Source organism: Peromyscus leucopus, chromosome 20, assembly GCF_004664715.2.
Source record: "Peromyscus leucopus breed LL Stock chromosome 20, UCI_PerLeu_2.1, whole genome shotgun sequence".
Classification (NCBI taxonomy): domain Eukaryota; kingdom Metazoa; phylum Chordata; class Mammalia; order Rodentia; family Cricetidae; genus Peromyscus; species Peromyscus leucopus.
In genome coordinates this window covers 14,932,801-14,947,575 of record NC_051080.1, presented here as the reverse complement: position 1 = coordinate 14,947,575, position 14,775 = coordinate 14,932,801, and the positions used below count along the sequence as shown (strand labels likewise).

At 50.4% G+C, this 14,775-nt stretch overlaps 1 protein-coding gene across 1 annotated transcript; it reads right to left on the bottom strand.

Annotated features, from left to right (window-relative positions):
• Positions 1 to 5,209: 5,209 nt before the first annotated feature.
• Positions 5,210 to 14,364, bottom strand: Cpt1b (carnitine palmitoyltransferase 1B). The gene is made up of 19 exons (XM_028869202.2): positions 14,260 to 14,364; positions 13,633 to 13,792; positions 13,180 to 13,319; positions 12,695 to 12,872; positions 12,371 to 12,472; positions 12,052 to 12,189; positions 11,888 to 11,965; positions 10,918 to 11,025; positions 10,758 to 10,842; positions 9,854 to 10,049; positions 9,384 to 9,569; positions 8,584 to 8,689; positions 8,389 to 8,505; positions 7,869 to 8,033; positions 7,654 to 7,788; positions 7,416 to 7,568; positions 6,576 to 6,689; positions 5,913 to 6,005; positions 5,210 to 5,754 (listed from the first exon to the last, which is right to left on the bottom strand). Exons 2-19 carry the CDS (start codon positions 13,771 to 13,773, stop codon positions 5,671 to 5,673), a joined length of 2,319 nt encoding a protein of 772 aa, XP_028725035.1. The 5' UTR covers positions 13,774 to 13,792; positions 14,260 to 14,364; the 3' UTR covers positions 5,210 to 5,670.
• Positions 14,365 to 14,775: the final 411 nt, after the last annotated feature.

Sequence of the window (14,775 nt, the reverse complement as noted above, 5' to 3'; positions counted from 1 at the left end):
AAGGCAAAGACTTTCTTTCCTTCCTTCCTTCCTTCCTTCCTTCCTTCCTTCCTTCCTTCCTTCCTTCCTTCCTTCCTTCCTTCCTTCCTTCCTTCCTCCCTCCCTCCCTCCCTCCCTCCTCCCTCCTCCCTCCCTCCCTCCCTCTCTTCCTTCCTTCCAAGACTTATTTTATTTATTATGTACAGTGTTCTGTCTGCACTTATCCCTGCAGGCCAGAAGAGGGCACCAGATCTCATTCTAGATGGTTGTGAGCCACCATCTCCCCCCCCCCTTTGTGTGTGGTGTGTGTGTGTGTGTGTGTTGTCAAAGGAAGACATTGGTTCTGCTCTGTCACTCTCTGCCTTAGAGAACTGTGTGTCAATGAAATTGAAACACTGTTTCTGCTAGACTGGCTTTCCAGTGAACTCCTAGGGTCTGCCTCTCTCCATCCCCCAATACTGGGGGGCGGGGTTTACAGACCTGTATGGCAATGCTTGGCTTTCACATAAATGCCAGAGATTCAAACCCAGGTCCTTATTCTTGTGCGGCAAGTGCTCTTATTCCCTGAGCTGTCTCCTCAGCTCCCAAATCAATCTTTATTCATAAGGCCATGGACATGTTGTTTGGGACATGCCATCAGAGGATTGAAATGATTAAAATGAACTTCTGGTTGTTGGAGGCAAGATGGAGATGGAGTAGGGTGTTGTCTGGGTAATGAAAGACCCACAGAGATTTCCTAGTGAGAACTTACTCAAGGTCTGAGAATCTCAGCTTGCTTTACCCAGCAGGGCTGCATAAGGGGATGACGTGACCACTGGCATGGTTACCAGGTGTTTGGAAAAGGTCTACACTCGGCTGTGCTGTGCGGTATGCTTTGATCTTGATAGGGGGAGGTCTTTTGCCTCACCCCTTGGCATTGTTAAAAAAAAAAAAAAAAAAAAAAAAAAGCCCCTTTGAAGAGCCAGACGGGGCCAGTGGATTTTGATCCAGGTCCTCCCGAAGCTATCCTGTGTTTCTGTCTGTCTCCTCTCCGCTATCTTTCTATCTAAAAGTTTCTTATTCTTCTCTCTTCCTCATAGGAACCCTTTAAAAGGTGGGAGCTGGCCTCCCACAATGATGAAAGTGTGAAGGGAGGGAGGCGTGGTCATAGAGGAGGGAGGTGCAGAGTTAAAAGCCACAACAATTTGACAGGGTCTGGCAATGTGGGAGGTGAGGGAGAAATAGGCATTGGTTGGAAGGTGTTGATAACACAAGCTGAGGTAAGAAAAGGTCAGTTTGCAACTAACTTTGGACACCAAGTGTTTGAGAATACAAACCACTCAGGACCCTTAGAATTTTCTCTTTGGGATTCTGATCCTTAGCAGTCTGCCAGAGAGGAAAACATCAAAGGCTGAGACAAATCGTCTGGACACAGTGAACACCCATTCACTGTTTATTGAAAAGAGCGCTGTTTAGTTAAATCCCTCCATATACCATCAGGCTTCTGCCTCCTCTGAATCTGGTTTTCTGACTGTTCTTTTCTAGCCTGAATTACCCTTTAAACTTCCAATCACTTTCCAACTGCATGAACAGCTCACTTCTGACTTCTGTTATGAAACTCCAGAAAAATCAAGATGAACTCTGATGGACAGTGAAATCAGACAAGGAAAAGTAAAGGACCGAGGTTCTAGGCAGAAAGTCTAGCAGGAGCAAAGTCAAACGGTGTAGATGGGCCTGCTCCTGTGGCAGAAATGGAAAGTCAGAGGATCCATTCAGGTGGAATGTGAGTGGCCCTGAGAATCCTGTCTGGTGATGGAATTGTGCTACCTGAGATGTCTTGTAGAAGTCAGATCTGAAAGCTTGAGGAAGCCCAGGGGATCTGTCAGGTATGTCCATGCCCTTACATAGCTGAGACCAGCAAACTGTGGCCCCATGCTCCTATTTACATCCTAGACACACAGCCTGACTACATACATTCCTTAGAATCTCCTGTAATGTAAGTACTGGGCAGTGAGATTAGGATTTGTCTGTTAAAGCTGTTAAAGGGTGGTGATGGTTGTTTTTTTAAGATTTATTATTTTATGTGAATGTTTTGCCTGTGTGTATGTGCACTGTGCCCATGCATGATGCCTGCAGAGGTCTGAAGAGGGGTGTCAGATCCCCTGGGATTAGACTTACAAACAGTTTTGGGTGATGGCAACTAAATCTGGGTCTTTTGCAAGAGCAACAGGTGGTCTATATCACTGAGTGAACTTCAGTTCCAAAGCTTGTCTTTTTTTTTTTTTTGGACAGGGTTTCTCTGTGTAGCCCTGGAACTCATTCTATAGTCTGACCTCAACTCAGAGATCTGCTTGCCTCTGCCTTCCAAGTGCTGGGATTAAAGGTGTATGCCACCACCAACCAGCGTTAATGATTGAATTTTAACATGAATTACAAACTAGCTTGTTGGAAATTTCCTGTTCAGTTTTCCCAGATGAGGTGGAATAATGTTGCCCCAAATCTATTGAAATCCAGACACTTCTTCAGGGGAGGTTACATAGGCCTCATGAGAAAGAAATCTGTGTAAATATTTTGGAAGCTCAGAGATGTTCTAACACAGAGTGTAAACTTGTGTAAGCATATTTATACTTTTAAAGTTCATGGAGATTTAAACAACATTAGAAATTTATGCTCTAGGAATCTTCCCATGTGCTATTGAGGTTTTAATGACTATTATAACAAGTATTATAAGGAGACTAGATCTTTCTCAGCTTTTAACCTATATTCTAAGAATATATGAGATATTTTCTCCTTTTTTCCCTCTTCTTCCCTTTTAAAGATAGAGTGTCACGTATCTCATATTGGCCTCAAATATGCAGCTACATGCATCATCATATGTTTTTTTATGTGGTCTTGGGAATCAAACTCAGAGCTTCATATATACTAGGCAAGCTCTCTACCAACTGAGTCACATCCCCAGTCCTTCAAAGGTATTTCTTACAGACGTTAAATTTAACATTTTCTCATTTAATCACTATAGCACCCAAAAAAAATTTTTTTTTAAAGTGAATTACAGGGCCAGGAACATGGCCCAGCAGGTAAATATGCCTGCTGCTAAGCCCAACAACCTGAGTTCAATCCTTAGAATCACATGGTGGAAGCCGGGCGGTGGTGGTGCACGCCTTTAATCCCAGCACTCGGGAGGTAGAGGCAGGCAGATCTCTGTGAGTTCGAGGCCAGCCTGGTCTACAAAGCGAGTTCCAGGAAAGGCACCAAAACTACGCAGAGAAACCCTGTCTTGGGGGTGGGGGGTGGGGGGAGAATCATATGGTGGAAAGAGAGAATCAGCTCCTACAAGTTCTTTGGCCTCCACACATGTACAGTAGCATGCTACCCACACACAAAGGAAAAATGTCATCATTTGAGGCTGGAGGGCTGGAACAATGGTTAAAAGCACTTGCTTTTTTTTTTTTTGTGGAGGACTTGGGCTTGGTTCTTAGCATCTACTTGGTGGCTCACAGCCACTAGAATTCTAGTTCAAAGGACTCTGACACCCTCTTCTGACTCCACGGGCACCAGACACACACGTGGTACATGCACATACATACCTGCAGAAAAACACTCAAATATATATAAACTACGTCTAAAACTTTTAATGCAGACAGACATCTATATATTGTTTGTTTTTTCAAGACATGGTTTCTCTGTGTAGCCCTGGCTGTCCTGGAACTTGCTCTGGAGACCAGGCTGGCCTCGAACTCACAGAGATCTGCCTGCCTCTGCCTCCTGAGTGCTGGGGTTAAAGGCGCTTGCCACCTCTGCCTGGCTAAAGGAATACTTTTTTAAAGTGAGCTGTCTCCGGGATCTCATCAGGCTTGTTAGTCCTGCCTTTGACAGTCTCCGCGTCCCAATATTCTTGTCCTGCATATGGCACTGCCTTAGTATAAGTCCTGCCATTCTTTCCCTTTGCTGTCATGACCACTGCCTTGACACAGGCCTCACGATTCTCCCATGACTGCATCCTATTTTGTTGTATCATTCTGGTTGGCCAGAAAAAAAAAATCTCCTTAAAATGAGGAGAGATGACGACTCCCTCTACTCGGATTCCAGCAGTCTCCCGTCATCTGAAGAAGCTAGAAGATGAAGAAGATGTCTTCAAGGCAGGCTTGCCTGCCCTTTGGCTCTCTGACTTTACACCAGCTATCGGCTGTCATGTGCTAATTCTTTACAACGGGCATTTCTCCCCATACACCTTTGGACCTTGCTGTCCCCTTGGTCCAGGAATATTCTGCCTTCAAGTTTGAGACATGAAAGACGGGAAGAACGTGGCTTATTCCTTTCTCTGTCAGGTCTGTAAGTTGGTAGCCTTGTTTTTAAAAGTCCTGCTTTGACCACCATCTGAAATCGCGCCTTTCATTGGTCTGTTCCCTCACTTATCTGACCTGACCACTGACTTGCATTTGACTCACTACACCGTGTAGTTGTTATCCGTGTTCTTTACCGCAGTCTTCGGGTGCCGAGAAGGACTGTCTGCTAATTTTGTTCATTGCTAGCTCGCTTGCCCTGTGTGCTGCAGGCCTCCAGCAAACACTCGCTAAGTGGGTCATTCCAAAAATAGCTGTGTGTCCATCAGCTGCACTGTCCCCTACTCATAGGAGCCGCCTCTAGTAGAGAATTCTGTATAGGCAGAGGGAGTGTCCTGCTCGTCACTGAGTTTCCAGAACAGGGTCATATCTATGCTCAACAAACATGACTTCTAAATCTGATGTGCCTGTGGGTTCTTAGCATCTGGAATCTTTCATTCAAGTATGCAGCTGTAGTTACTGAGTGCTACTTATGCTTTCAAAAAAAGATTATTATTGGTTTACTCTTTTTCTTTTCTTTTTTCTTTCTTTTTTTCTTTTTCTTTTTTTTGAGACAGGGTTTCACTCTGTAGCTCAGACTGCCCTTGAACTCTTGGTAATCCTTCTGCCTCGGCCTCCTAAGGGCAAGGCAATACTATTTCTGAAGTATTGAAGGCAAGTCTATATGGTATTGAGCCATCCTTGTCCAACTTAGTTTAACGTTGTTTCAGCAAGAGAGCATGCGGGACTGAAGTAGCCCGTGGCTGCAGGGTATCTCGTGTGCCCTCACAGAGATGCTTGCCTGGCACCCCTGGCCTCAGTAGGGTTGCACTCCAGCCCAGACTGCTACAGAAGGCATGCCAGTGAGTGGAGTAGGCAGGCGGGCCCCACCCCCTGGCAGATAAACAGAAGTAGCCCCATGGAACAGGTAAAGGTTCTAAAGCAAGAATTTATTCCAAGTGCACATGAGAGGGTGGACAGCGCCCTCAAAGCCTGCGTTATTCCGGAAAGGCACATGTTTCAAAGCAGGGAGGAAGCCCTCGTGAACATTCTCCTAGATTGCTATTGCCACCATTCTAGTCTGAGCTGGGGCAGGAAGAGGGCCTTATAGTTCCCTAACACAACATAGGCACCTAAGGGCTGAGAGAGAAGTATACAGCCTTATTTTTTATTAGCATGTACCAAGAAAAAAAAAATCAAAATTCCCTCGCCGCTCCAGTCCCGCCTCCACCTGGGCCCTAAAGGAGCAGTATCTGCCTGGAGCGCACCCACCACCAGAGCTGTGCAGAACTGGGCACGTGTGCATGCCACCCCTTGTGCCTGTGAACTGGCCACAGGCTTCTTCCTCCACCAGGTGGGGACAAACGGGCAGCTGGTCTTTCTCCTGTCCTCAGCTTTCAGTCTTGGGCACTTTGAAAAGATCGGCGATGTCCAACAGTGCTTGGCGAATGTGGTTCCCAAAGCGCTGGGCGTTCTGTGGGAACTGGGAGCTTAGACACATTCTCAGGACAGCCCCCAGCCCCCTGAACCCACAAGCAGACTCTCCCCCACCAGAGGTGGAGTGTGCTTCTGGGATACCCCACGGAGCACCTCTTCTCGGGACCACCCCAAATGGGAGCGTGGGAGACTCACCGTCTCAGAACTTGAGAACTTGCTGGAAACATGGAAGAACATAGTATTTTCACCTGCGATCATGTAAGAAACCCCATAACCATCATCTGCCACCTGAGGACAAGAAGCAAATGAGTCCCAAGAGCCAAAGTGATGGATTTTTCCCTTCCCACAAGAGTCACAGGAGGCGGGCCCATGTTGGATACTGCATTCTTTCCTAATCCAGCAAAGAGTATGCAAACCAAAGGACTCTGCCTCTGGTTCCAAGACTGGAACTTCAGTTTCCTTTAAAGGATGCTGCCCCTGTGTTTGGCAGTCTGGGACTCACATTTCCTCAGGGACTCGCACTATAGACCATCCCCCTTTCTGTAGCAATCTCTAGCCTTCTGACAGAGCAGCTCAGGTGAATGCTCCATTGGGAAAGGGCTGTTCTCTTCAGGTGAATACACCTCTGGAGGGCCCAGTGTGTTGCTTTATCCCCTGAAGACCAGCCTTGAGTGTGGTGATGCCGCCCTGGGGAAGCTGTGAATGGGCAGTCCTAGCACCTGCCTGCCTCAGTCAGCAGCGACCATTTTACAGTCACACAGTCTTCTCTAAACCAAGTGCTCATGCCCGTGTCTGCACCCCTAAACTGAAACTCCGGGGTCCCGATGCTGCCGACCACCATCCTTCTGGGGCACTCACTGGGCCAAAGCCACCCCCGGCTCCCAGATGATTGGGGTACTGATTTGGATCAAACATGCGGATCTGGTACTGAGGAATCTGGCTGGTGGAGAGGCTCCAGGGTTCTGAAAGCACCTGTAACAGGGAGGGGTGGCAGTCTGTTAGACATTAGGCACTCAGTGTGCCCCTGTCCCGCCCGCAGTGCCAGAGGACTATGTCAGTACAGACAGCATCAGCCAGGCATGGTGGTACATGACTGTAATCCCAATACTGAGGAGGCAGAGGTAGGAGGATCATCCATGAGTTTAAGGTCAGCCTGCTCTACCTAGTGACTTCCAGGCCAGCCAAAGCTATCTAACAAGACTTGGTCTTGCCGGGCAGTGGTGGCACACGCTTTTAATCCCAGCATTGGGAGGTAGAGGCAGGTGGATCTTTGTGAGTTTGAGGCCAGCCTGGTCTACAGAGCAAGATCCAGGACAGACACCAAAACTACACAGAGAAACCCTGTCTCGAAAACACACACACAAAAAGAAAAAAGAAAAAAGAAATGGACATGGACATGTGTGGTGCAGGAGTTCCCTGAACTACCGATGTTCCTCTGTCCCCACCGCCCATTTGAAAACCTCAGCATCTGCATAAGCTCTCCCCAGCTGCGGCTGCCTTAGTCCCATCTGACTCCTTACCCCTCCCTGACCTCAGCCTGCTTTACTCTTTCTCAGATACTATCGCCATCTGGCAGAGCACACATACGTCTGCTTTTTTCTCACAAGAGCACTAATTCCACAGAGCCCTAGCGCAAGAAGGCCTTTCTCTGGGCCTAAAGGCAAGGGGATAGAGGTCACACCCAGCAACTTCACTGACCTCAGCCAGGAAAGGAGAGCTAACCCCTAAGTACTTGGAGACAATGTAAAGGCAGAAGAGGTGCCTGTCGATCCCGGCCCCTGTCATAGCCAGGCGGTACATGTTTTGGTGTTTTTCAGAAGCCTTCCGGAAGAGATCCTGGAGGTCTTCTTTCTGGGGGTCAGAAGCAGAGGGGTCAAATGTTCCTTGAAGTAAACAGAGGTGAAGGAGGAAGAGAGACAAGGCGTGGGGGGCTCACCGTATGGGACCCCTTCATCATGGCCTTCACAAAGGCTGTGGACTCACTGGTACAGGAACGCACAGTCTCAGTCCGCCCCTCTCGGAACATTCTTGTCATTGAGGCCTCATAAGTCAGGCAGAACTTGCCTTTGTCCTGGGGTACACAGCAGGGGGAGTCAAGCAGGTGGACCCCGAGGATGCCCTGCACATTCAACAGCCCTCAGAAGCTCCTACCCGGAAATGAGCCAGCTGCAGGGCAATCTGGACAAAGGCGTCAGGGCTGGTCCGACACTTCTTGATGAGGCCTTTGCCGAAGGGTAAGAACTGGAAGCAGTATAACTCCACATCGTCGGCCAGTGCCTTGGCCACCTGGTACGAATTCTCGATGACTTCCCGGCACTGCCAAGATGTGGAAAAGGGTCAGTTGAGGGCAGAGTCCTCCGGGGAAGCCTCTAGATCTAAGAAGGTGTGAAGTCTAGGTGATTGGGGAAAGGCAGAGTCCACCCAACAGCTTCCGAAGACACAAATGACAACCTGTGAGGATTCAGCACGAGGCCCTGCTGAGCCTGGTGGGGAGGAGGGGAACTATCAGACTGCCAGGTGCCCTATGGACGTAAGCCATGGATCTCAGCGTTTCTCTAACCAGACAACCCTGGGGTCTCTGCTTTGCTTGTGGCCCACGTGGCACCCCGAGAAGCGCTTGTCCCTTCATCCTGAGGATGAGACCTAACCCCCTCATTCCTAGCCCGCATACCTGCACAGGAATGTCCCACTGCAGCCGCTGAGGAGGCGCCAACTTCATGTTTGGCTCTCCCACACAGTGTCCAGTCTCCGTGTAACCCAGGTGAAAGGTATCAGTGCCCAGGACGAACTGCAGGGACAAAACACAACTGAGAAACGAGCTTCATTGCCAGGACCTGCCCAGAAGGTCCCCTCTCTAGGCCTTTACCTCCCAGAGGTGCCCAATGATGGGGGCATCTGCCCATGAGTGTTCTGTGTTGAGGCCCAGTAGGCCATTCTTGAAGGAAATAAGAGTGAAAGATTTGTCGAACCACCTGCAAGAGTAGATCAGGGTAGACCCGAAGCTGGGAAATTATACAGATATCCAACCTACAACCTTAACCCTATACTTCTAACACTAATGATCCAATTCTAATTACTAACCCAGAACTTAACCTTTATTGTTTTAAAAAATTTTAAATTACATTTGTTTGTGTGAATATGTGTGTGTGTGTGTGTGTGTGTGTGTGTGCACACATTCATGCGTGGTGGTCAAAAGATAATTTTTGGAAGTTGGTTCTCTCTTTCCACCATGTGGGTCCTGGGGTTTGAACTCAGGTCATCAGGCTTGGCAGCAGGTACCATTACCCACTGAACTATCTCCTTGCCCCCCATCTCAATCTCTATTCTTTTTTTTTTTTTTTTTTTTTGAGACAGCATTTCTCCTTTTCTGGATCTCGCTCAGTAGACCAGGCTGGCCTTGAACTCACAGAGATCCACCTGCCTCTGCCTCCCGAGTGCTGGGATTAAAGGTATGCGCCGCTGCCGCCACCACCGCCCGGCTCAATCTCTATTCTTAATCTTCAACTCCAATCTTAGCTATTACCACCTTACCCCTGAATAACTGCCACCTGCCCCTTAACTCTGAACCCGACTCCTACGTTAATCTTCTAACCCAAACCGCTGGCCTCTAGTTCTAATCACTAGATTTGAACTCTGACCTCTGACCCTTGAGTCCGGGGCACACACCTGTTATAGCAGTTACCATGCAGCAAGGCCTTGCCGCAGAGGCTGAGACTGGCCTCATCGTTGGGGTTGTAACAGTGGGACTCTTCATCCAGGGCCACAAAGAAGGCAGCACGTTCGATGGCATCCAGGGCAGTCTTGTTCTTGCCAGAGCTGAAGAAGGTCTGACGGGCTTGTGCCCACTCTGCCCTGAGGGTACAAGGGCCGGTAAGCAGTAGAACCAATGTGTACTTTTTATCAGGGGATCTCTTAGGATCTGGCTGAGTCTGGGAGACGAGAGGAGGTAGGACCACTTGGGTATCCTGAAAGATGGCCTCTGTCCTTACCACCAGTGTCCTTCACTATGTATTATGTGCCTGTCCTTGGCTGCGACTCTGGCCTCCAGTTCTAGGATGGAGGGAGGGCCAAGCTCTCCTTCTCATGAAGCCTTGAGCCTGGGTCTGGACAAGCCTTCCCCCACAGGCCCTGGATACCTTCCTCCTGCGGTGAGGGCTGCCAGCTTCTCCTCCCCAGGCTGAGGCGAGGAAGGGTCATCCAGGATTCTCTGGAACTGCATCTCTAGGTCTCGAGGCTTGAGCAGGCGAGAGCCCTCATAGAGCCACACCTTGTAGAAGCGGCCTTTGTGGTAGACGGCCACATGTCTGCTCTCTGAGAGATGCTGTAGCACATCTGTGACAGAAGTTAGTGAGCAGCTGAGGCAGGACCTCAGAGAACACCCAGTTGCCCCTCTCGAGCCCAGAGAGGGCCCGCCCCCAACACACAGATGGTCCCTGCAGACTCTGCTCTGCCTCATATCTGACCTGGGCCTGCCTTCATCTAGGGGTAGATTTCCATGTGAAGCTAGGCCCTGCGCCCCGAGCGAGTCCCTCCTGCCTTCTCTTCAGGCTCCATGAGAGATAGGCTCAGTGTTCCTTCGTTGCTCTTTACTCATGACTACATTCCTAGGTACTCAGAAGCCTTGGAAGGACAGCCACTGTTCTGGACTCCTTGGGGTCCCAGCATCAGCACCATGTCAGTACATAGCAACCATCCCAGCATCAGCACCATGTTAGTACATAGCAACCATCCAAGCATCAGCACCATGTCTGTACATAACCATCCCAGCATCAGCACCATGTCTGTACATAACCATGCCAGCATCAGCACCATGTCTGCACATAACAACCATCCCAGCATCAGCACCATGTCTGCACATAACAACCATCCAGAATCTGTCATGAACTGACTACTTTTCACAAACTCATGATCCTGAGACACTGGAATGCTTAGAGAAAAATAGTAGTTGGGTAGCTAGCTGTCATGGCTAGGACTTCCTCTTGATGGGTGCCTGGGAGGGTAGGAATTCCTCTTGATGGATGCCTGGCTGTAGCCCCGTACCTGTTTCCTTGCCTGGAATGCGTGTAGTGTTGAACATCCTCTCCATCTGGTAGGAGCACATGGGTACCATGCCCAGTGCCATTACCTGGAAGGAAGGCCCAGCATGGCTTAGATTCAAGCCACTCCTCCTTACCCGACCCTTAACCCCGATGTAACTCACAGGTTTGATCTCTTCACGGTCCAGTTTGCGGCGATACATGATCATGGCGTGAACGGCGTTTCCCAGACGTGCTGCTTGCACATTTGTGTTCCTGATAAGCACAAAATCCTGCAGACAGAGCAGAGTCTGTAGGCTGGGCACCTCTGGCTGGGTGTCACCTGAGTCTCACCAACCTGAGGAAACTTTTTCAGGGGCCTGAGGTATTGTAGACCCTGCCTATGTTCCATCCCACATCATGTCAGGGTGAACTTCCAGAAATGTATAACTGACAGGCTCCAGCTTTGATCAGAACTATTCTCCGCCCATTCATACTTTACTTATTTTGCTTCAAAGGGGTTCTACCATAAAACAACAAAAAACCATTGTTTGATTTGGACAGGTTGTAAGTTGCTAGAAAGACAGTTCACGGATGACGGGAATTCCAGGAGGCTAGCAGGGTACGTTTTAGACATCAGCAGAGAGTAGGCACTGGGCAGCAGGAAGATCAGCCACCTGTCCACAGGTGTATGGTGTGGACACCAGTCACGTGAAGTGAGGCAGACAGCAGCTTCCTGAGTACCACAGGGGGCTGGTATTCACCCTCTGGTCTGATTCCACAAAGGGACAAAGGCAAAGCATGTTTCAAGAAATTCTCCAAAAATGGTGTCAAGATAACCGAGAACCTGTGCCTGAGAGGCCAGGAGGCCAGGGCAACGCTAGGAAGCAATGGAGTATGGCATAACTGGCCTGAGAAGTTCATGGGCAGTCTCAGAATGCTCCCTCTCGTCAGGATCCCCACCACCCACAGGCTGGCTCTGGATTGCTCCTCCAGGATCTCTCCTCCCTTATTCTTTCCCTCAGGCCTCACTCCATAAGCCCCACTCACCCATGGAAACTGACGCAAAGGCTCTGGGGTGTCCTCTAGGTCCTTGTTCCAGAGCTGGGGACAGAAGCTGGGCACACAGGAGCCCTAGGAGGCTCTGGTTCTTACCATGGCATAATAGTTGCTGTTCACCATGAGGGGGCTCCTGCCTCGGAGGTAGACGTATTCTTCCCACCAGTCACTCACCTGTGGATAGTCAGGCTGCAGGTTAGAGCCGAGGGGGCGGTATCGAGAACACGGGCATAAGAACAAGCCTGGGAGGGCGAACTTACATAGTTGGTTGCCCACCATGACTTGAGTACCAGGTATTTCTGCAGCCTGGGGGCAGTCTTGTCCTGGAATTCTTTTGCCAGTGTCTCCATGCGGTAAAATTCATCTTCATCCAGTAAGGGCCGCACAGAATCCAGGTACTGTCCAGTCAAATTGTGATCATGAAGATGGCTCTCCCTCTCCCTCTTAACCTTCTTACAACCTCTCCTCAACCAGACCCCCGTTCTTCTCAAGCCAGCTATTTATAGAAAACAGTGCTTATAAGTTTGGACTAGTCCTCTGAATCCAGGATTTTGTGCTCATTGGCACTCAGGCTCTTACCCGCTGAATCGTGGCTGGCACACTGGGTACAGGAAGCTTAGGCAGAGATGTTTGGAAGCTATAGAGCATGGGCCGTCGGCTGGACAGGAGGCGAACGCAGATCTAAAGGTACAGAGTGCAGTGTCGGGGTAAGAGCTGGCAGGAAGAGTGGACACAAACTAGAAAATGATCAAGTCCTTCAGAACCATCCCAGCTCCCTCAGGAAAAAACGCATGCACCAGGCTCTCTTGTTCAATCTGCCTCTCCCTTCTTGCTCAGAACCCCAAATGAGATTCCCCCATGATCTCAAACCAGATGCCTGCACCCTCCAGTGCTTCTGCTCACAGCCCAGATCTTGGTGGCATAACTGGTCTTGCTGTGCATCTCGAACATCCACCCGTGGTAGGAAAGTAGCAGCTTCAGGGATTGTCGGAAAAAGAAAATGCCTGTTGCCCAGACCCCAGTGGAGAAGATGACCACGCTGAGAAGTTCCTGGGTCTGTGGTGTCCAATAGGGGCCATAACTATTGGAGAAGGAGGAAGGCTTCAGGATAGCCCTTTGATGCCATCCTTTGGGGAGTTCTAACTGCAGTTGATGGCTATGAACTCTCTTGGGGAAGACCCGAATGGAAAAAGACCTTGCTGGGTGCACTCAGGTCTGAGTGCATGAAATAGACAAACTGCCTTGGAACTAAGAGATGGTAGCCCTGTGAGAGGGACCCTTTGGCCACCAATGACTGCTTTTCTATATCTGTCTAGTACAGGAATCCTGGCCTTGGGAACTGTCTTGGCCCTTTTTTTCCCGAGACATGTGTCTTCCAGGTGCCTTACCTGGCAGGGAGGTATCTCTGGATGCAATGGACCAGCCCCATGGAGAGATCCACCTTGCAATAGTTGGAACCAACTGTTGCCATGACAACAACCAGCCAGCTGGTGGGGCTGCCAGGGTACACACCCCTAAGGATGCCATTCTGTGGGGGAAGAAACAAGCATCCTTGTGGAGTGGGAAAATGTAATTAGGCACCTGGGAAGTCCTGAGAAAGGGCTCCTGGTCTTTGCCTCATCCATTCACTGTGTCCTTCCTCCATACATGTCTACATTATATGTCCCATCACATCTTTATCACTCTTCTGGTTTCTGCACGACTGGAGCCTATCTATAACCAGCAGAACTGCTGGCCAAAGGCAGAGACAGGCACTGACAGGGAGACTAACTGCTGACAGCTGGCTTCTGCCTAAGCACCTGCTGGGAAAAAGAGGCCGGGAGAACCACCTGTTCCCACACCTTAATGCGAATAAGGCGTTTCTTCCAGGAGTTGATTCCAGACAGATAGATGTGTCTCACAGCCTCCCGACTAAGCTGGAAGTCGACCCCATCCGGGGTCACAGTGAACTGGAAAGCTACTGCCTGGTGTGCTTCCGCCATCCTGGGGTTCAGTCAGCACCTAAGGTTAGGGGCAGAAGGTGCTTAGTGTGTCCAGCCCCGCCCCCGCCCGGCCACCTCTAGCTGAGGCTCCGCCCCTCCGCCGCCCCATCTGGTCCTCGCTCCCCCCACCACCCTCTGCCCGGTTCCCTATGCGACCACCCCCCTCCCAAACCCGCCCGTGCCCCAACGCTGCTGCGCGCCCTGCTGGGCCCTCCCAAGCCTGGCTAACCGCCGCCGCCGCCGCCGAACCCTCGTGGGGTTCCGGACAGGCCTATCTGCAATGCTGCAGGAGTCGGGCTCCAGGCGCCCCAAGGGCAGCGAAGGGCGGCTTGGGGTCCAGGAAAGGCGCCCAGGGAAGGGAGCGGGCCCGGACAGAGACTAGGTTCAGGTGCTCCCAGCACAGCTCGGATGACAGTAAGGGTGAAGAGTTGTGGGATGGAATGGCTCTGGGTCCCGATGACTTCCCTGTGCTGGTCCCCCACTCACAGCTCAGGTTTGCTTCTGTCGGTGTAGGGTCTGGCCACTCTGGCCCATGTCCCCACGTCCTTCAGGCCTGGCCACCCCAGCCTGGCCCCGCCCTGCCCTCACCGGGAACTTGACACCCACTCCCAAATTGGGGTGGAGAAAACAGATATGGGCGGAAACCAGAACCCACTCCTTTTGGTGGGGCGCCTAGAAGGGGTGGGCAGAGTTCCCACAAGCCTGCTGAAGGTTGCTGGAAGGTCTGGGACTGGGGAGTGGAGGGTCTCACGTGAGCATGGTTGCACCAGTGCTAAAAATAGCTGAATGTAGGGAAAAGGTCGCCAAGAGTCAGCTGTGCAGCCTGTTTCCTAATTCCAGGACTCTAGGTTGACAATCACACCCAGGGCCCGCTGATGCCCCACCCCTCTCCAGCCCTCCTCCCCAAGTCAGTATTTGTTACTTCTAGCCTGGAGCCAGGGAATATTACGGAACAGAAGATCTCAATGAGTGGAACCGACAGACCCCCTCCCCACTTTTAAG

Bases quoted from the DNA above. Each gene is read 5' to 3' on its own strand.
- Cpt1b (XM_028869202.2), bottom strand. From the start codon at position 13,773: ATGGCGGAAGCACACCAGGCAGTAGCTTTCCAGTTCACTGTGACCCCG. The intron at 10,050-10,757 runs GTACGGGGCTAC...CTTCTGTCACAG, and splicing joins CATTCCAGGCAAGGAAACAG to ATGTGCTACAGCATCTCTCA. The intron at 8,506-8,583 runs GTAAAGGCCTAG...TTGTCCCTGCAG, and splicing joins TCATTGGGCACCTCTGGGAG to TTCGTCCTGGGCACTGATAC.